At 45.5% G+C, this 21386-nt stretch overlaps 1 protein-coding gene across 4 annotated transcripts; it reads right to left on the bottom strand.

The window, feature by feature from the left end:
* Positions 1 to 1955: 1955 nt before the first annotated feature.
* PLEKHM2 (pleckstrin homology and RUN domain containing M2) lies at positions 1956 to 21154 on the bottom strand. 4 transcript variants are annotated; one of them, XM_075277794.1, is made up of 20 exons: positions 21055 to 21154; positions 16302 to 16408; positions 16114 to 16223; positions 15941 to 16040; positions 15389 to 15476; positions 13220 to 13406; positions 13025 to 13084; positions 9285 to 9666; positions 8469 to 9149; positions 7877 to 7946; positions 7694 to 7784; positions 7546 to 7610; positions 7380 to 7468; positions 6898 to 7030; positions 6488 to 6678; positions 6337 to 6402; positions 6100 to 6259; positions 5474 to 5653; positions 3273 to 3389; positions 1956 to 3122 (listed from the first exon to the last, which is right to left on the bottom strand). In XM_075277794.1, exons 1-20 carry the CDS (start codon positions 21112 to 21114, stop codon positions 2988 to 2990), a joined length of 3072 nt encoding a protein of 1023 aa, XP_075133895.1. In that variant the 5' UTR covers positions 21115 to 21154; the 3' UTR covers positions 1956 to 2987. The 4 variants fall into 4 exon arrangements, with proteins under 4 accessions (XP_075133895.1, XP_075133897.1, XP_075133896.1 ...); XM_075277796.1 differs by having other exon boundaries at positions 9285 to 9528; XM_075277795.1 differs by lacking the exon at positions 13025 to 13084.
* Between the last annotated feature and the right edge of the window lie 232 nt (positions 21155 to 21386).

Raw genomic sequence — 21386 nt, 5'->3', positions numbered from 1 at the left:
CATGCAAACAAACTGCAAGCAAAAATGGTGCCCCCTCCATGCATGTAATGCAAAGGAAGAAAGAATCTACTATCTACAGTAGACATAGATAAGGGGCGCCCATAGAGTTTTATATGCTCATCTGGTGACACCAGAGGGGGGCAGTATCCCTCACTGTTTAGAACAGGAGCTTCTAACCTACCAAAAGTGCCAGCACACCATGTTTATCGCCATTATGGTTTCTTTACATACAGTACAGCAATGCTATTTACTGTAGGAGGGATAGTGGCATAAGGCGTGAACATTTACCCATGAGAATTTAGACTTATTTTTCAATATGACTATACATCAGTATATAAGTGCAGGGAGTCTATAGAGGTTAGATCAGGACATCCAGGTAACACCAGACGCATACCCAGTCACATAGAATGACCCATTATATAAAGCACACTGTGCGGCAGCAGCTTGTGGCCATAACCCTGCCTGCACCTGGCCAAAGACCTAGGATTATAGTATAGTTACACAATCCCTGGCTGCTGCGTGCTGCTAGGGTTTCAGCTACACCCTTAGCCCATCACCTGCAGTCTCCTGTACATAAAGCTTTATCATACCGTATTCATTTCTGCAACTTTCTAATGGACTCCATTTCAATACCCCATCTAGTAAGAGCTCTGCTCATTCTCAGAAACTAAAAACATGTCCCTGTTCACATCCAGAGACTGAAAACCCATTCTGACCTTAAAGGGAAAGAGTCGCCAGGAAATTTCCTATCGTTTACATCATTTTTTTTTTATATTAAACATATTTTAATAATTTTTGGTAATGTTTGTTTTAATTTTCCAAGTTATCTAGATAAAAAAAAAATCCTAAAAATCTCGCAATTACAACTCTTGCCACTAAGCCTAAAATTGTTTACATTTTTTTGTGATTTCCTGTGACTTAGAGATGGACCGTGGGCCATAGACAAAATGGTCTGGAGCAGCCCCTAACTTGTATGGGGGTAGGGGAATTTTTAGGCATGTGAATTCTGCAGAGGTCACTGCACAGAGGGGTAAGTAGAGAAATCACCTATTGTGAGTAGTGGATTCTGTGTCTCAACTACACATCCATTAAAATTGTGCTGTATGCTGTGAGGTGGCTGCTGCAAAGAAATATCCTACAGAACACAGGAAGTCTCAGTATATTATTTGGTTTTGTGGCCAGAGTAAGCACTGCAGGAGTTTTAGCATTTTATTCTTTTCAAATAGATACAGATAACAGACATTAAAAAAAATAAATTATATATATATATATATATATATATATATATATATATATATATATATATATATATATATATATATATATATTAGTATGTTTAATATAAAACTATTAAAGGGATTCTACCATTAAAATACATTTTTTTCTCGTTGACACGAAGGAATAGCATTAAGAAAGGCTATTCTTCACCTACCTCTAGAGGTCTTCTCTGCGCCACCGTTCCGTAGAAATCTCGGTTTTCGTCAGTATGCAAATGAATTCTCACAGCGCTGGGGGCGGTCCTCAGCGCTTAAACAGCACTGGGGGCGTCCCCAATGCTGCGAGAGAAATCTCCTGCGCCGCCTCCATCTTCGTCAGGAACGTCCTCTTCACGAGTCTTCTTCCGGCGCACGTGGTCAAACTTGCAGGTCTCGGGCAGAGCCGACTGTGCATGCCTGTGGCCACAAGAAAAATGGCCATTTACAAAGTAAGTAAGCGGCCATTTTCTTGTGGCCTGTGGGCATGTGCAGTTGGCTCTGCCCGAGGCCTACAAGTTTAACCGCCTGAGCTGGAAGAAGACGTGTGAAGAGGACGTTCCTGACAAAGATGGAGGCAGCGCTGGAGATTTCTCTCGCAGCACTGGGGACGCCCCCAGTGCTGTTCGAGCGCTGGAGCCCGCCCCCAGTGCTGCAAGAGAACTCATTTGCATACCGATGAAAACTGGGATTTCTACGGAACGGCGGTGCGGAGAAGACATCTAAAGGTAGGAGAAGAATAGCCTTTCTTAAGGCTATTCTTACACGTCAACGAGAAAAGAAAAAAAAAAGTGTTTCAATGGTAGAATCCTTAAAAAAAAAAATTTCTGGCGATACATACCCTTTAAACCCTCATTTGTGAGACATGTTACAACTGGATCTAGTCTAGATAATCCTGTCTTTTACAGTCTAGACTCTGGACTGATCCATTTTATCTGCTACACTGTAACAAACCCATCACCTAAGCGAGTCGGTCAGGAGAGGCTTTGAGGCTACCTGTACAGAGAATGGGTTAGACATGAACAAACTGGAGCAGAGGAAACAGCATTAAAACCATCTAGTCCTGTACAGATTGAAGGCACAATGTGGAAGTCACCAGTCTCATCCTATACTCATCACGATGCCCCCCCCGACCCCCATAACGGGATTGACAACATTTGTAAAAAAAATTTAAAACCTAAAAGCAGCAATGTGTTAGGGCACAATACACCCGGTTAATAACACAACCATTCAACCTTATAACTGTGATACCCGTGTCCACATCCCACCGCTATAGTGACGATGGGCTCCAGTATGACCATGTAGCTTCTTGTCTCCCTCCACAAGCCATCAGGTCCTTTACCTAGGATCTGCACACTTACCGAGCACAGTGATCACCCCCTGCTGCACATACGACTCACTTGGATACACATCACACTGAGTAGCAAAGTATATATGGGTGCTAGGCAATTCCAGCACTAGATTAGTAGCAGCAATGTAAGGTTACTGTGTCCCGAGTTACAATGAGCCCATCTTCTTGAAGGACGTTCCAGGGGCCCTTGATATAGAGTGGGCGTCCTGCGGGTTGATAAGCAGCGGGTTGGCAGCATATGTACACATTGTCCTATATATGTATATATATACATAGATACATGTATAGCAGTACAGTCCTAGAGAGGTCCAGACCAACCACCGGGACTGATCGTCATGCAAGGCCCCATCCCACCACCTTATGGACCGACATTGGCTTGATTATCAGCACCAAGGGTCCCGGGAGGAGCGGCCGCGGCACAGGCTGTCACTGCGCTGCCAGGTGCTATGGATCAACGACAAGGCATTTTCACACTTCTTCACAGAGGACTCCGGGATTATAGTATGAGGAAGGTCCACCTAAAACAAAGAGAGTGTCACACCCCAGCCTGTTGTGAGATAACAATGTGTAGTATGTAGGAGGGTATGATCATCCTGATCCTCCTGGTTCATGACAGACACCCCCTTCTGATGTCCTGTTATTACGGCAGAGATGATCCTCAGACATACCTGATACACAGATTTCCACGTTGCCCTCACAGAGGAGAGAAATCGATCAAGCTCTTGCCGGCAGCTAAAATACAGGACCCAAGGCAGTAGGATGTGACTCCGCTCCTGTGTGAACTCCTGCGGAAAACACCACGCAGTTTTAGAAAGGCTGCAATGAACAAGCGCTCTATAAATTAGCAGAATATGTAGATCTCTTCTTGCAGTCAAATAGTAACATACATTGCTCAGATCCCCAGGCATAGCTGAAGGTTTGTTACAATGTATCAGTGTAAATCCTCTGTAAGCTACACACATGAGCACAAATCTTTCTCCTGTCCTGCAGTCTTATCTATATATGAATTCCTTGTCCTTTATTGACAGTAAGCAAAGATCTTAAAGGGATTCTATCGTTAAAATCACATTTTTTCTCGATCACACGTTGGAATAGCCTTAAGAAAGGCTATTCCTCTCCTACCTTTAGATGTCTTCTCCGTGCCGCTGTTCCATAGAAATACTGGTTTTCTTCAGTATGCAAATGAGTTATCCCGCAGCACTGGGGGCGTCCACAATGCTGCGAGAGAAATCTCCAGCGCTGTCTCCATTTTCGTCTGGAACGGCCTCTCTACGCGTTTTATTCCAGTGCTGGGTTCAAACTTCTATGCATGTGCAGTCGGCTCTGCCATCGGACAAAGCCAACTGTACATGCCCGCGGCCATTTTTTTTGTGCCCCAAAAAAAAAAAAATGTGTGAAAGAAAAAATATATGTCTCAGCCCTACGGTTTTGTTATGGTCCTAGTGCAGACAACATGCTTTTGTCCTGCTAATATGGTGCACGGAAAACTATATAATCCTGCCGGTGCAGGTACCAATACTAAATTCAAAAGACCAATAGTGATCCAGCAACCAGATTTGCATTAAATTAAAACTTTTGTTTATTAGTCCATTTGTTTAAAATTTCTTTAGAAAACCAGTGAAAAAATATAAAACGGACACAGCACTTACATGAAAAAAACTGTTTCGGATTACATGGAACAATGGACACACGATGCTTTAGCCGCCTACGCGTTTCAGGGTCAGAGCCCCTTCCTCATGGCCATGAGGAAGGGGCTCTGACCCTGAAACGCGTAGGCGGCTAAAGCATCGTGTGTCCATTGTTCCATGTAATCCGAAACAGTTTTTTTCATGTAAGTGCTGTGTCCGTTTTATATTTTTTCACTGGTTTTCTAAAGAAATTTTAAACAAATGGACTAATAAACAAAAGTTTTAATTTAATGCAAATCTGGTTGCTGGATCACTATTGGTCTTTTGAATTTACAAAAAAAAAATGGTCGCGGGCATGTATAGTCCGCTCTGCCCGATGGCAGAGCCAACTGCGCACGCGTAGAAGTTTGAACCCAGCACCGGAAGAAAACGCGTAGAGAGGCCGTTCCAGACGAAAATGGAGACAGCGCTGGAGATTTCTCTCGCAGCATTGTGGACGCCCCCAGTGCTGCGGGATAACTCATTTGCATACTGAAGAAAACCAGTATTTCTATGGAACGGCGGCGCGGAGAAGACATCTAAAGGTAGGAGAGGAATAGCCTCTCTTAAGGCTATCCCTACGTATTAGGGAAAATAGTGAGAATGTGATCTCAGTGATTCAGGTTTTCTGGTTCCTGCAGCTAGAATGCGTTTTGTTTGGTCTCATGCACACGACCAAATGTGCAGGCCAAGCGGGTGTCGATTTTTTATTTTTTAAACATAAGGCATGCAGATAAAACAGATGACAATCGCAGGGCTCTTTTAACCACATTGCTAGGTTGTTCCCTTCCCCCATTACCGTCACTTAGGCATACCCAAGCCGCACAAATTATAATGCCCTCTGCATAGTTTAATGCCCCTTAGTGGCCCATACAATGTAATGCCTCATATAAAATAATGGTCCTTCATACATTAACCTGTCCCCCCTCCCCTTCAGTGGCCCCTCTGACACTATATCATGTACCCCTCCTGCTTTCACTGTACAATAAATTAAACACGAAGGAAGAACAAACTAACATAAAAAAAACAACCCAATCAAACTCATTTTTTCCCTGTTCTCTACGGTCTCTGCTAGTGGAGACTTCTGGTAGCAAAAGGCGCAAGGTAAGAAATGTCACTACAACGCACCTCCTGTACCCAGGATCAGAGACAGGCCATATGGGGAAGCAGGGAGTTGCACTAGCAATGTAATGAGTACTCACCAGTACACAGTACTCCTTTCCATCCAGGGTGCTCACACATGAAAGGTCTGTTAGCTCATTGATGCCAAGGGCTCGGAAGAAGCTAGTCTGACAATCCTGATGGCAGGTGATGATTTTGTCTTTTGTCTGCACTAAACAGCAGGGAATACACGGGGAAGGGACATCGCCCTGAGGAATGACCTGAGGGGACAGAGTCAGTTATAACAACATCTGTACAATCATATGACACAGCAAACTAAGTAACGGCCCATCTCACATAATACAGGATATAACTCAGGATCAGTACGGGATAAGTAATGTAATGTATGTACATAGTGACTGCACCAGCAGAATAGTGAGCACAGCTCTGGAGTATAATACAGGATGTAACTCAGGATCAGTACAGGATAAGTAATGTAATGTATGTACACAGTGACTGCACCAGCAGAATAGTGAGCGCAGCTCTGGAGTATAATACAGGATGTAACTCAGGATCAGTATAGGATAAGTAATATATAGCGAGTGCAGCTTGGTATAACACGTGGTTTGTGCAGAGCATTTCTATATGTGTGATGGTTATCAGAGATAACATGTGGTATAAGCCAGTGCACGGCAGACAGGAAGTCTCTGTTGCAGCAGTAACTCACCCCTTTTGATACAGCTTGGCACAGATGTAACATCCAATCCGCCATTTCTTCCTCATTGGCGGCACTCAGCTCCAGGGAAGGCTGATCCGTGAGGATCACCTGAAATGAATGGGCCCTGTCCGTGGTGTTGGCCCTCCTGCATCCTCCACACTGCTCCCCCCTGCAGAGAACAGGCAACTTAGCCAATAAAGAAGGAACAAAGTACATGATAAGAAGACGGCAGCGTCAAAGTCTCACCCCAGATTGATGGACAGCAGGGGAATGACATCAGTTCTATCGGGGTACTGGTATAAGATTCCATTACTGGAGGAGAACAATTACATGTTAATCGGGGTATAGATGTAGAACTCCTAGAAGTCATTCCACACAGAACATCCTGAGCACTCACCTGAGAACTACGTAACAAGTCTTCCAAGTTTCCCTGCCCAGGTAGGACGTGCTGGCCTTGTAATGAAGAATGCCTTCCTTGGACACAGCCTGCTCTCTGGATGAGGAGTGTGGCCCAGAAGAATCTAGGGTTTCATCAAAAGGATCTTCCCAGTGCACAAGTCCATAGTAGAGCATGACCACTTCTGAGGCCTACGAGACAGCAAACAACAATGTCCACAAGCAAAGAGTTACAAAACAGTGAGGAACTGAAAGGAAAAGCATATTACATTGCTGCAGAACTTTATGGGTCATTAAAGGGATGGTGTCTAGTATTTTGTGCATAAATAACAATCTGGAGCCATGATGGATGTGACCTGGCCCCATCCTCTACAGCAAGTTATAGGATTGTGAAACGCTTCTGAGTTTTACCTCAATTTTGGACTCCTGAGACACAAATTTTGCCAGCGCAAGCCTCTCCATAGTGGCATCGGTCAAGACACCGGGATACGGAGGCTCCCGACATCCGTTTATCATGGCCGACTTCAATGCAGATATAAAGATTCTAAAGGAAAAGAATAAACATTTCTATATCTGTAACCTCAGAGTTATTCTGGAAATTTAAGAGAACAATTGTGCTCTCCCAAAACTTATTATAAGCGGAGCAGGAGATGGAAGCGGAGGAGTTAAAGCAATTTGCTGGATTTTGAGAGTGTGGATGTACAAAGATCAGAGCATACTACCAAGGACCTAAGGGTTCCCAACTACAGCAGAATGTCTATGGTGGACATATAAGCAAATACCTTTTACTTAAAACCCCCCCACACAATTGCACCCCTGAGATATTGGCCAGAATGTCTTCTGCCAATGCAATAGGACAGAAATGTTGTTCATAGCTCCACGACACCACTTACTCAGTCAGTGACTGATCCGCAGTGTCCACCAGAAACTGCCGCCGTCTATTTGTGCAAACAAGGGTCACCGCTTGTTGATCGAGGCCAACCTGCCAGAAATCAAGGAGAGAAGCTGTAAGTATGACACCAATGACAAGCAGAGACCAAGACATTGTCCAACACCAACCGAGACGTAGTCCAGTTCATTGTACGACACGGCTTCTTCTACCATGTACGGTTTATCAGCAGCACCTAAATGAGACACAAGACACAATTTAGACACAGAAGGGACCTCAAGGAAATGTCACACAAGAGGAAGACGCGGGAGGTCTGACCTTTCCTCAGCAGGTATATGTAACAGTCAGTCAGCAGCACATAGACAAGCTGCAAGTCTCCCTCCATGTGTCCTGTGCTCATCCGAAACATCTAGAAAAGGACAACGTATGTAATATGACAAGAAACTGGGACAATCTGCCCAACCCCCTGCCCCCCAACACCACCCCTGGAGGACCCCTCACCTTAAACAGTTGTTCCTCATTCTCTCTGAAAACATGGATCATCAGCAGTAGGAGAAGGTTATTGTCCACCCTGAGGAGAACCAACAGATGTGATGTACAGAGAGCGAAAGCCATTCCCATATTGCATCCAAGTAATACACCTCCAGCACATCCACAAACCTATGTACTAATAAAAGAGCTCCTAATTTATTTTGACATACCATTGTACGAATAACATATATATCCCATATCACAGTACAAATGGAGCTTCCCATATATCCCGATACCACAGTACTAATAAGAGAACTCTCTTTATATCCCAATACTCCAGTACTACTAACAAGGCTCTCCACAAACCCTGCTACCCAAATACTATTAACAGGGCTCCCAGCATATCCTGATACCCCCAAGCACTAAGAGCAGAACTCCCTATATATCCCAATACCCCAGCACAAATAACGGAGCTCCCTGTAAATCCTGATATCCCCTAGTACCAGTAACAGATCTCTCTATACATCCAATACCCCTGTCCTTATAACCGAGCTACCCGATAATCCTTACTAATGTGCAGGATGTAGATGCTATTATCTTGAGGCAGTCATGAGCAGTTTACCTGAACTCGCAGGGGTGAGGGGCTTCAGCCGGACTCCCTTGCCCTTCCTCTACTCCAGAGTCTTCTGCAATACTCAGCACGGGACTACTATTTCCACCGGAGTCATTGGTCAGAAGTGGTTTGCTGCTTGGATCTTCTATGTGCTCTTTAGTCTGTGTTTTGACCTGTGTTCCTTCTTTTTCTTGTCCATCATTCTCAGGGCCACTAAGAACATGTGCTGGTTTGCTCTGGCTTGCAGGGTCATTGTTGCCACCACCTGCTGTAGAAGCGTTTGGACTCTCTGGGGTAAAGTAGTAGAAGTCCCTGGGGTCCTGGATTCCCTGACTAATGTCTTGGTTCTGGATGTCACCGGGGGTCTCCCCCGGGGAGCAGGTCCGAAAGGAATGGTCAGTGGGTTCTGGATGAGAGTCCCAACTTTGAGGGTCCAGCTGGCCATTCAGTTTTTCAATGACCTCACTCAAAGGCTGCCCCACTCGCTCCATGGACGTATCCTGCATCTTGGGCAATCTTAGAGCGGGCTCATTCAGCTCACCAGCCTTCTCTTCTATGTTGCCATTGCAAACACTTTTGTTGTGCTCACTCTCCAGGTCATCAGGTTCTGAGGTGCTGAGGAGGGGCCGGGGCCCACCATCATCTGAGCGAGCCTTCTTACGCTTTCCACCTCTTTTCTTTCTTACTATCCTGAAAAACGTTACAAGGATCATAAAGGATAAAACACAAGATGGGCCTGATGCGGGTGCAGCACTAGTGGATGGCTATAATCTGACCCAACGCCTGCTGCTCTTGAATTATGTCTCCTACACCATCATCACTTACCTTATTACCTCCAGCTCAGAGTTGTTTTCCGCATACGTAGTGAAGTTGGAACTTCCCCCTGTCTTCCGAGATGGGCCATGTACCGGAGTCGAATCGGAGGTGGACAGGCCATCAGTCACGTCATGGTGAGTGGCCTGAGAAGGTTGGTTATAAGACAGGGTGGTTTCTGAGGAGGTCACCTCAACCTCTGAATCCTGTGTGATGGGGTCACTGGTGTCGGGTGTATCAGCTGCTGTGCCTGGCCCTGGGGTGACATCAGAAGGTGACAGATCTTGTGTAAACGGGTTGTATCGATGCACTGAACTCTTCCCTTGCGTTTTGGGGCCATTGAGCACAAATGGTGCAGAACAGGGGAAGCTGCTGCCATCATGGAGGTCTCCGTCTGTGAGAGACAGGCAGGTGACAAAGGAACGGGGGCGGGAAGATCATAGAGAATTATTATTTACTCATTTATGGGAAAAGGAGGGGAGCACGTATGGTGGGTTATTATATAAAGAAAAAAAGTCAAGAGATAAGAGTTCACCACACAGCATGCTATTCTCTGCTGTTAGCAGCCACACCATAAGTTATAAGTCTCTAACCAAATTACGGGAAACGTCCAGTCCTTGGATATTGGTACACTTTACTTGCAAATCATCATCCTCACAGAGTCTGCGTCAAGACTCAGTCTCAGCATGGCAGGTGGGACACTTCACATACAACCCTGGAGCCGCCAAGAGCCAAGAAAGATAATGTGCACTCAGTGGAGGTGCCAAAAAAAAGTGCCATGGGCCTGTCATGGTAAGCTTTGGCTAATCCATCATGGGACTATTTTGGTCATAATACGACCATATCATACTGACCATTTTACAGCTGAAGACCCTGTCCTGACACTAGCACTATCATAGGAATCTATGATGTTGTAAGATTAGACCTGTGGTTGGGACAGGATTGGTCTCCGTCACATGAACCGTATAATACAAACATATTGCGATCATGGGAATTCAGCCTTAGAGGGATTTAGGAGTTTACTCTTGTCACAGCTCCGCTCCCTTGTTGGGTAACAGTATTTCATTGCATTCTAGAGGCCTCGTCTTAATACATAATTTTAGTTCACATTTACAAAACAGATTCTAGAACAGTAACACACTGAATGTTAATGGGAAAGGTGTGATAGCGGGTGTCCACTGAACACACATGCAAGGACAGCAGATGTATAGGAGTATACAGGCACGTATAGGTGCAGATCAACCCATTAGCTGCAAAGCACAGAATTGGCTGGTTAGTAACAAAAACACCTCAAATCAAAAGAAGCATCAACATAGAGAAGAGCAATCCCTGCTGCCAGTCTGCGGTACTACACTCACACCTGTGATTTCTGTATCAGGGCTTTCTACGTGTTGTGAGACTACAAATCTCAGCAATCTTTAACACCCAGGGTAAAACAGTCACCATCAGCAACGTGTCTCCAAGCTCTTGAGTTCTATATATTTCCAATACCAAATGGCTTCCTGGGCTCCTGCAAGGGCCTAAGGTAACATCTGATGGGTTGTGGGGCTGTCCCATTTCATCTGCTTTGGCTTCATGGAGCCTCGAGCTAATGTTTCACTTGTTGGTTCAACCCTTCTGCATGAAAACAGATAACCATCTCCTCCCTTGTCAGTAGTAATAGATCAGTGCGCTGCACTGTACAGCACACAGTGTATAGACTAGGGGAGCAACAATAACCCTGGTACTATAAATCATTGCAGAAGCTAAAGCCTCGGAAACACAATTCTCCACTAGTAGTTACAGAAAAAGAATAAGGTGAGAATGTACAGATCACGCATATTACATACACTAACCATACAGGAGGAAGGGCTCCTGCACCCATATCACATATACTAAGTGTGCAGGATGCAAGGCTCCAATACCCATGTCACATATACTAAGTGTGCAGGATGCAGGGCACCTATACCCATGTCACATATATTAAGTGCGCAGGATGCAGGGCTCCTATCCCCATGTCACATATACTAAGTGTGCAGGATGCAGGGTTCCTATCCCCATATCACATATACTAAGTGTGCAGGATGCAGGGCACCTATACCCATGTCACATATATTAAGTGTGCAGGATGCAGGGTTCCTATCCCCATATCACATATACTAAGTGTGCAGGATGCAGGGCACCTATACCCATGTCACATATATTAAGTGCGCAGGATGCAGGGCTCCTATCCCCATGTCACATATACTAAGTGTGCAGGATGCAGGGTTCCTATCCCCATATCACATATACTAAGTGTGCAGGATGCAGGGCACCTATACCCATGTCACATATATTAAGTGCGCAGGATGCAGGGCTCCTATCCCCATGTCACATATACTAAGTGTGCAGGATGCAGGGTTCCTATCCCCATGTCACATATACTAAGTGTGCAGGATGCAGGGTTCCTATCCCCATGTCACATATACTAAGTGTGCAGGATGCAAGGCTCCTATCCCCATGTCACATATACTAACTGTGCAGGATGCAGGGCTCCTATACCCATGTCATATATACTAAGTGTGCAGAATGCAGAGGGCTCCAATACCCATGTCACATATACTAACCATAGGGGATGAAGGGCTAGTGGACCCATGTCACATATCCTAAATGTGCAAGAAGCAGGGCTCCTATACCCATATTACATATTTTATCCATGCAGGATATCTATTCTCATATTACATACACAAACTGTGCAGGATGCAGGGCTTCTTTGCCAGATCCAAAATATACAAACCATGTATGATGCAGGGCTCTTGTGCCCATATTACATACATTAACCATGCAGCACATGTGAAACATATTTATTAATACATGGAGGATACAAAGAGAGAATATCAGTTAATATCTCATGTGGTTTCTGTATGTGATCTTTGTACAGGATTGCTGTATGGTTTCTATGTCTTTGCAAGTTTGCTCTTTTTTCTTCAGTGAATACTAGAATTGTGTCACATGAATACTAGGATACTCGAGCATTGTGTAATGTTCTAGAGGTTTCAGTTTCTGCTGTGAGAATTTATACTATTAAGGCTATTGATGGACGTCTCCTCAAGTCTATACAATATAGCAAGCCGCTACACTACACCATGTCTTACATCTCTGATATTCGGTTCCTCTCTTTTGTCTGTGGATTCTGAGCCAAACAGTAGCATGCACCAGACCAGTCTACAGGGATTAGGATCGATTTTGGAACTGGTGTGAACAGGGTGCGTTAGTATCACAATTAGCAGCATGGAGATTGGAGATTAATAAGGACACTACTAAGGAACAAAATGGTTGACGATGGAGAGAAGACAATGTGGGGAAAAGGAGGAGAAGTCAACAAGGACAGGAGGAGATGAAGAAGACAACAACGTAGGGAAGAGGAGTATAAAGTAAGACAACGAAAATGTGGGGAGGTGGAGGAGAAGTCAAAATAAAGAGGTTGAAGTGAAGAAGAAAACGTAATGGAGGAGAAGGAGAAAGAAGATAAGACAATGCGAGGAAGAGGAGAAGGAGAATAAGACAACACAAGGAAAAGGAACGGACAATATAACAATGAACCAATGTACGGAGGAAAAGATAGAATTAACAGGAGAGGGAGGAGGAGAAAGGAATGTAAAGAGGAAAACAAGTAAGAGACATCTTGAGTAGGAGGACCAGAGGAGAAGACAATACCAGAAGGAAGAAAGAAGGGTGAAACACATGAAGAGAAAGGAGCAGAGGCAGGACGCACAAAGACAACTGGTCCCCACCTTCCCAGCCTGTACTGGGGACGGACGGCACTGCAGGGTAAACATCTCCAAAATCATAATCTACAGAGACCAGGGACAAAAGAGCGGATTAGAAACCAGCGCAGACAGACCCTGAATCACCTCAGCTCCTTGTTCTTGAAGTGTGTATTCCAGCATGCCTAATGTCATCGATATACACTGTAGCAACACGCTTACCTTCACTGGACGGTGCAATGGCACTGTCGTCCCACTCCAAGTTAGTGGAATTGATTGAGTTGAAGGAATTGAGGGACAGGCTGTCAGAACCACGAACATTGCTTGGAAGTCGTTCCTCAAAGTCGAGAAGATACTGGGGCTTGTAATATTCTGGCATGTAAGGGGCCAGGTCCAGGTAAGGAACATCCTGCAGATAAGGAGACCTCTCATATATTGCACCAAGTACTAAGGCACAGACACATGCAGAATAATGGTCTCTGCGTTACTAATAATTGTACTCCCATGTATAGATGGTGGAAGGGAGACCACTCACAGCTGCCCATAAAGGTGATCGCTGTACAGCCCACCAAGTACGGAGCTCCCTGCAACACAAACTAAGACACCAGAGGACAGACAGCATGACAGAGCTGCAAGAGGGCATACAACTATTTCTCCACTGTCCTATACAAAAAGCTCACAGAGGCTACTTTTGGGTAAGTACCTCTTGCTGAGACACTGTTAGACATACCTCCACAACACACTTGAAGACATTTTGCCCAGCTGACAGATTTAGAGAGGGGATGCATCATCGGATGATCATTTTGACAAACTGCCCACTATGTATGTAGTTTCCTGTTGCACATTCATTACGTAGCCCTGTCTCCGCCTGGACCATTTCTAGGCGCTTGGGAAAAGATTTGGTGACGTAGCACCCAATAAATGTTATGAGCTCAACGGCCACCATCGCTTTTGTTTGCAGTGGTGTTCTGAATGAGAGACATGGACTGTACTAAAACTATATTGTCCTTAGCGATGAATTCAGTTTCTGTTTGCGATCCAATGATGGTTGGGTTCAAGTACGGTGGCGGCTTCAATCCTCCATAATTGATGTGGAGTGACACACTTCTCTGACTGCTGGTGTCATGTTCTTAGGAACCATCGTATATGACAGTCAGTTACCCCAAGTAGTAATACGAGGGATCCCAACAACTTAGCAGTATGCTGAGAACATCCTGCAGCCACACATGAGGAAATTTTCCAGTAGGATAATGCTCTCCCACAGCAAGGGTTTCCCAGGAATGTCTGCACCAGATTGCAACACTTCCTTGCCAGATTTATCGCAAGATGAGCATTTATTGGACAAGCTGGGATGCCAGCCTTGACAATCTAGGAGTGTGCAGGATCTACAGGCCCACCTGCAACATCTGTGCATAAATGCAATGCAGGATACCATATGGAACTTGTATGCCTACATGTCCAACCATATGCCATCCAGCTAGAGGAAGCCCAACAGTTTTCCCTGATAAAACTTCTCCTTTCACTCAAATACTGTAATTAGTTCATATATCATTATTACATTCACACAAATATCCATTCCAACAATTCCTTCTTTGTGTGCGTTTTTTTTTTTGTCAACAGGAGTACTGACAAATATCAAGACAAGAATGGGATATCAGCAGGCGCTAAACCCCATACATATTGCTTACCCACTGGTAGCTTCCTCAGGGGTACTGAGCATTGCATATAGTCATTTTGTTTGTCAATGAGTGTACATTACTTATCCTTATACTGAATTATACTCCAGAGCTGCGCTTATTATTCTGCTGGTGCAGTCACTGTGTGCATACATTACATTACTTATCCTTATACTGAATTATACTCCAGAGCTGTGCTCACTATTCTGCTGGGACAGTCACTGTGTACATACATTACATTACTTATCCTGTATTATACTCCAGAGCTGCACTCACTATTCTGCTGGTACAGTCACTATGTACATACATTACTTATCCTGTACTGATCCTGAGTTACATCCTGAATTATACTCCAGAGCTGCGCTCACTATTCTGCTGGTGCAGACACTGTGTACATACATTACATTACTTATCCTGTACTGATCCTGAGTTACATCCTGTATTATACTCCAGAGCTGCGCTCACTATTCTGCTGGTACAGTCACTGTGTACGTACATTACATTACTTATCCTGTACTGATCCTGAGTTACATCCTGAATTATACTCCAGAGCTGCGCTCACTAGTCTGCTGGTGCAGTCACTGTGTACATACATTACATTACTTATCCTGTACTGATCCTGAGTTACATCCTGTATTATACTCCAGAGCTGCGCTCACTAGTCTGCTGGTGCAGCCACTGTGTATATAAGGTCCACAGAACGTCCACTACTCACCATCTCCAGATCAAATCTAATAAATTCCAGGCCAGACACAAGGGTGAGGAAGAGAGTGAGATGATCGTGGCTGCAGACCAAGGCATTCCTGCAACAGAACAACACAGTACTGTACGGGGTATGAGGGTTCTGTGGTAGACATGGAGGTAGGGAGTGGAAAGAGCAACTTGGTAGACATGGAGGTTGGTGATAGGAGTTGTAGCAGACATGGTGGGGTTTGAGGAGAGGGCACCACATTGGACATGGGGGTGAGTGAGGAGAGTTTACCACAGAAGACTGTGGAACAAATGGCAAACACAGAAGTGGGAGAAGAAGAAGCGCTGCAGCAGACATGCAGGTGAGGGAGGAGGGGACAATAAGGCAAACAGAGGTGAGGTGCTGTAACTCAAGGGTAGGAGAGCAGGAAGTGCTGCAGACGACATGTAGATAGGGTCATAGGGGCGGTGACAATGAGACAAACATATGGGGTGACAGAAGGAGAGGCGCTGTGGCACAGGGGTAGGAGAGGAAAGGGAGTAGGGTGGGAAGGGTTCTTCTTCTAGCAGAACTTACTTGTAGTAGTATTTCTGTAAAAGACTTTGGTTCTCCTGGAATAATCTCAAGTAACTCTCCAGGGAATTCTCATTGAGTGCCAGGTAGAGCCAGGCGCGACCTACATGAGACAGCACAGGTCAGGTGCCTGCAGCAGATCACAGAGGGGCGCTAGAGTGATTACCAGTACTCACTGCGGCCCAACATCGTCGCCACATGTTGCTGATCCTCAATCTGCTTCACAGCTTCTCTGCGGGTAAAGTGGACGACGAGCACCCAGTATCCCGATGAGATGTCCTGCAGGCTGTGCAAGTAGACACGAGACGGTTTAGGGACTTCGCTCTTTCCCCCGATTCACACCAGAGACTCTGATTCCACTTACCCGTAGAGCAGAGCATGGTCAAGGTGCTCACACAGTCTCTGCAGGACCCGGTCGTGGTTGCGGATGGCGGGGGTCTCATCCTCACAGGCGGCAAAATAACTCTGTAACTGAGGGGGTGGAGAGATGAGGTGTTACTTCACAGACAGAGCCTCGTAGTGCTGCCCTGAAATCCTCTGTGCTGCTGGGAGAATCAGCTCTTTACACTACAGAACTGTCAGGACCTCTCTCTCAAAATCAAAATATACCTCTCCTGAAAAACTCTGTCCTTACTGACATAAACACATGATACAGGATGCAACATGGTGGCTTAGTGGTTAGCACTGTAGCCTTGCAGCGCTGGAGTTCTGGGTTCAGATCCTGCCAGGAACAACATCTGCAAGGAGTTTGTATGTTCTCCCTATGTTTGCGTGGATTTCATCCCATTCTGCAAAAGACATACTGATAGGAGAAAAATAAATGTACATTGTGATCCCTATATGGGGCTCAATCTACATCCCCCCCCCCCAAAAAAAAACCCCAAACACATGACACATGCCATCACATGGGCATTGGCCTCTCCGCATCTCTGGATTTATAATATAAGAAGTTATTACAGCACATTTACGGTATGTATTACATATCTCATCCTGGAAAAGGGAAGCTCTGCGCTCACAATGTCACAATACAATCCATCACGAGACCTCGTCTGCAGAGCTGACAATTAAAGGGCCCACACCCTATATAAGAGGACCCTGCCAAACAAAGTCTGACACTATGAAGTCCCAGAATATTAAAGGGTATGACATATGTCACAAATATATGACATGCTTTACCACGCACAAGGATTCTTTTCAGCCAATCAGAACCAGTTTTCAATGCATGCTGGTACTAGGCATCGAGAAATCACTGATAGCAGGGAGAAATAACTTTATATATACTTGACAAGAGTAGTTGGTGCTGACAAAAATTCTAATTATATGGCTTGTTAACCATCTGGTTCTAGTAATGGCTTTTCCTGACGGTCGGGATTCTTTACATTCACAGGCAACTGCTCCAGAAACACAAACCGGTCACATGACATTGCACAAGGCTATACTGTCACTTAAAGGAGCTACACGTGTCAGCATGGGTGCCATCCAGCCACCGAGAGGAGAGCACTTGGCATATATTGCCATAGGAATAAGTGGATGTGATGTCATCGGCAGAGCGGGTGAATGACGCTGGTTAATGTCAAATCTTAGGGCAATACAGGAGGATGGTCACAGTTTATCAGATACAATGGGATTCTGCTGTATCATGCCTGCTCCCCCACATAAAGGCATATGCTAAAATGGGATCCCTTTAACTCCAGAACACAAAGTGCAGGCTACTGTTGTACTACAAGTCCCAGCATCCCCTTAGCATCAGTCCTGGGGGCAGGAGGTCAAATGACATGAGAGAGATGAAGAGGCAAAAACAGCTATCACTCCCAGCGCAAGTTATTTGCAGCCACCCAGCTGGCACCATGACCATGGCAAGGTCACTATAGGTCGTAGGGTCTATTCTTCATTTGAGTCTGAGCCGCACACAGGCTGCTATACCCATGAGGGCTCCAGAGTCTGCTGCAGCTTATCTGAGCGGCCATCATTGGGCAAACAACACGCCTGAGCCCAAAGTTAACATAAAGGGCAAAGCTTAGAGCCCTCTTTGGTGTCTGTTATATGTCATCAGCATCATCGCTGGCAGTTCCAGGACAACAAACAGATCCCAGGAGTCTCCCAGTAACCTCACTGACGTCAGTGCCTAGAGAATGCTATATGGGGGTAGAGACGCTACTACAAGCTCTGCTCACTGCTGGCACCCGCTAACCAAAATGCACCAGGGTTCACAGCTGGCACCTGCTAACTCCAATGCACCATGGTTCACTGCTAACACCCGCTACCCACAGTGCACCAGGGATCACAGCCGGCACCCACTAACCACAATGCACAAGGACTCACAGCAGGCACTCACTACCCACAATGCACCAGGGCTCACAGCTGGCACCTGCTAACTACAATGCACCATGGTTCACTGCTAACACCAGCTACCCACAGTGCACCAGGGATCACAGCCGGCACCCGCTAACCACAATGCACCATGGTTCACTGCTAACACCCGCTACCCACAGTGCACCAGGGATCACAGCCGGCACCCGCTAACCACAATGCACAAGGACTCACAGCAGGCACTCACTACCCACAATGCACCAGGGCTCAAAGCTGGCACTCACTACCCACAATGCACCAGGGCCCGCAACTGGCAATCGCTACCAACAATGCACCAGGGCTCACAGCAGGCACCCGCTACCCACAATTCACCTTGGTTCAAAGCTGACACCCGCTACCCACAATGCACCAGGGCTCATAGCAGGTATTCACTACCCACAATGTACCAGGGCTCACAGCTGGCAACTGTGACGTGTCTGAATAAAGACATTGAAATGAATGGGTAAGTATAAAGTCTGCAGAGGTGTGAATAAGGCCTTACTACTCTTGGTCTTTATGGCTTTATTTCCTCTGTGTCGTCATTTCATTTGGATATGAAGGAAACTTTTTGCTCTTGGGGATATTACTTGTATATACAGATGTAGCAGAGTAAAGCTACTACAGTATGAGATCGGCACATCAGAAGATGTGAAACTAAGAAAAGTGATTTTCCAATGACTTTGCATTGTTTGTAATGTCTTCAGACATTGCACTGCAGCAGCTGAGCCAATGGCAGAATTTCGGGTTAACTCTGCTACATCTGATTTCAATTGAGAATTTCACAATTTCACAAGCCTGTGGGTGACTTGTTTAGGGTTTGATTTGTATCCTGGATTGTTCTGTGGAGCTTTCAAATACCATTGTAGGACTTAAGGCAGTCATTACCCACCAGGCACCCGATACCCACAAAGCACCATGGCACCTACAAGACATACTATACTAGGGCTCACAGCCGTCACCTACAATCCACAACGCACCATGACTTACAATGCACCGTGCCTCGCTGGTGGCACCAAAAACCTACAACACACCATGGCTCACAGCGTGAGGCCGATTACACACAATGCACCATGGCTCACTGTGCACACCCATTAGTCACAACACACAATGTTTGTACGCGGGCATGCACCTTGGCTCACAATGGCTACTCATTACCCACAATGCACCATAGCTCACAGCTGGATGTAAACCCATTGATCTGGATCAGTCACAAACAGAATCAGTAGGTTTGGGGTGCAATGCTCTGCAGCACCACCAACGCCCAAGGCTTCAATCTCAGACTCACCACCTTCCAGGGAGGAACCTAAAAAATAAAAAACAGGTCTGTCTTCTGCATTAACCCCTGCTTTACTGGTTACACATATATGGCTCCACAGTCTTAGCTCTGCACCCTGACTGCACATACTGTACAACTACATCCTGCAGAACAGGGACGTGACATCAGCTCCTTGTCATGTCCATAGCTGGGCTGCAGAGCTGACACTCTAATGACCTGTCTGAACAGCAGCCTAAAATTCTGCACAAACTGGCGAACTACAACTCTCAGCAAGTCCTGACAGAACTGACATTTAAGGACACAGAGCAGACAACTATAGCTTCAAGGAAATACAGCAATAAGGAATACAGTGAAGACGTCTACAGACCACACAGACACGGACCAGGCATGGCTCCACAAAGGAGATTATACACCACATATATCTATACACTAAAATGATGACATTCCTATATACCGATTTCTTTACAGGAGCACACAGCACATGTATAAAGAGGGCACTATATATAAACTATACGTATAAGTATAGCTACACAAAAGTATAAAGTTTATAGACTATAGGAGCCGCTGCGTATAACGTAAAAGCCTATAGGAACCGCCGTATATAATGGGCAGTCTATAGGTGCTACTGAGTATTATTATTATTATTTCCATGGTGCTGGACATCTGACCGTATACACACCGTACACAAAACAAATACAGTACTAAACAGTAACCAACTGGCAGAGCGGGGTAGAGGGCCCTGCCCGCAACGGCTTATAGTCTATCAGGGAGGATTGAATATAATGTGAAGTCTATAGGCGCAGCTATAAACAATGTACAGTTAGTTCCTATGAATAATGTACAGTCTATAGGACCTGCTGTGTACAATGAAGCTGCTATATATAATGTACAGTTAGTTCCTATGGATAATGTACAGTCTACAGGAGCGAAGCTGATATATATATATTTTTTTAATGTAGATTGTGAGCCCCATAAAGGGATATACATATAGGGATCACAATCTACATTTTTTTTCCCCATCAGTATGTCTTCGTAGAATGGGAAGAAATCCAAGCAAACACGGGGAGAACATACAAACTCCTAGCAGATGTTGTTCCTGGCAGGATTCAAACCCAGGACTCCAGCGCTGATGAAGCTGCTATATATAATGTACAGTTCGTACAGATAAATAATGTGGGTGCAGCTCCATGTTGTGTATAGTCTACAGGAGTCCCTATGTTTAATGTACAGTCTACAGCAGCTGGCAAGTATAATGTACAGTCTATGGAGCCACTACGTATAATGTACAGTCTGTAGCAGCCCCTGTGGATAACGTACAGCCTATAGGGGGCACTAGGTACAGTCTATAAGAGGCCCTATGTATAATGAACATTCTATAGAAGTTCCTATAGATAATATATAGCCTATAGGAGCCGCTAGGTCTAATGTCTAGTCTGTAGGGGGCGCACATAACCAGCACACACGTGTATAGATAGATAGAGGCGGTCGTCACCTTCTTGACAGACAGGTTGATGTTCTCCAGGATCCGGTCCTTCACCTCCCTCGGATCCATCAGCCCCGACAGACCGGCTCCCGACCTCCGGGGCTGTCATGTGACAGACAGGAAGTCAAATTACGTCACCGAGGCGGTACCAAGTCAGAACAGAGGCTGCAGAGGGCGGGGTTATGCTAATTTGGACACTTCACTGCTTTAGTCAGACACTGGGTGGGCGGGGCAGACCATTACAGGGCGGGGTTACAGAGTTGTTTTGATTGTTGACACGTGATTGGTGTTGTGACTGGTGGGGAGCGCAGAGCTGGGACCTTCCAGTGTGGACTACAACT

This window comes from Leptodactylus fuscus, chromosome 6, assembly GCF_031893055.1.
Source record: "Leptodactylus fuscus isolate aLepFus1 chromosome 6, aLepFus1.hap2, whole genome shotgun sequence".
NCBI classification, from domain to species: Eukaryota; Metazoa; Chordata; class Amphibia; order Anura; family Leptodactylidae; genus Leptodactylus; species Leptodactylus fuscus.
The sequence above is the reverse complement of the archived record's forward strand: the minus strand, read 5'-3'. Positions and strand labels throughout refer to the sequence as shown.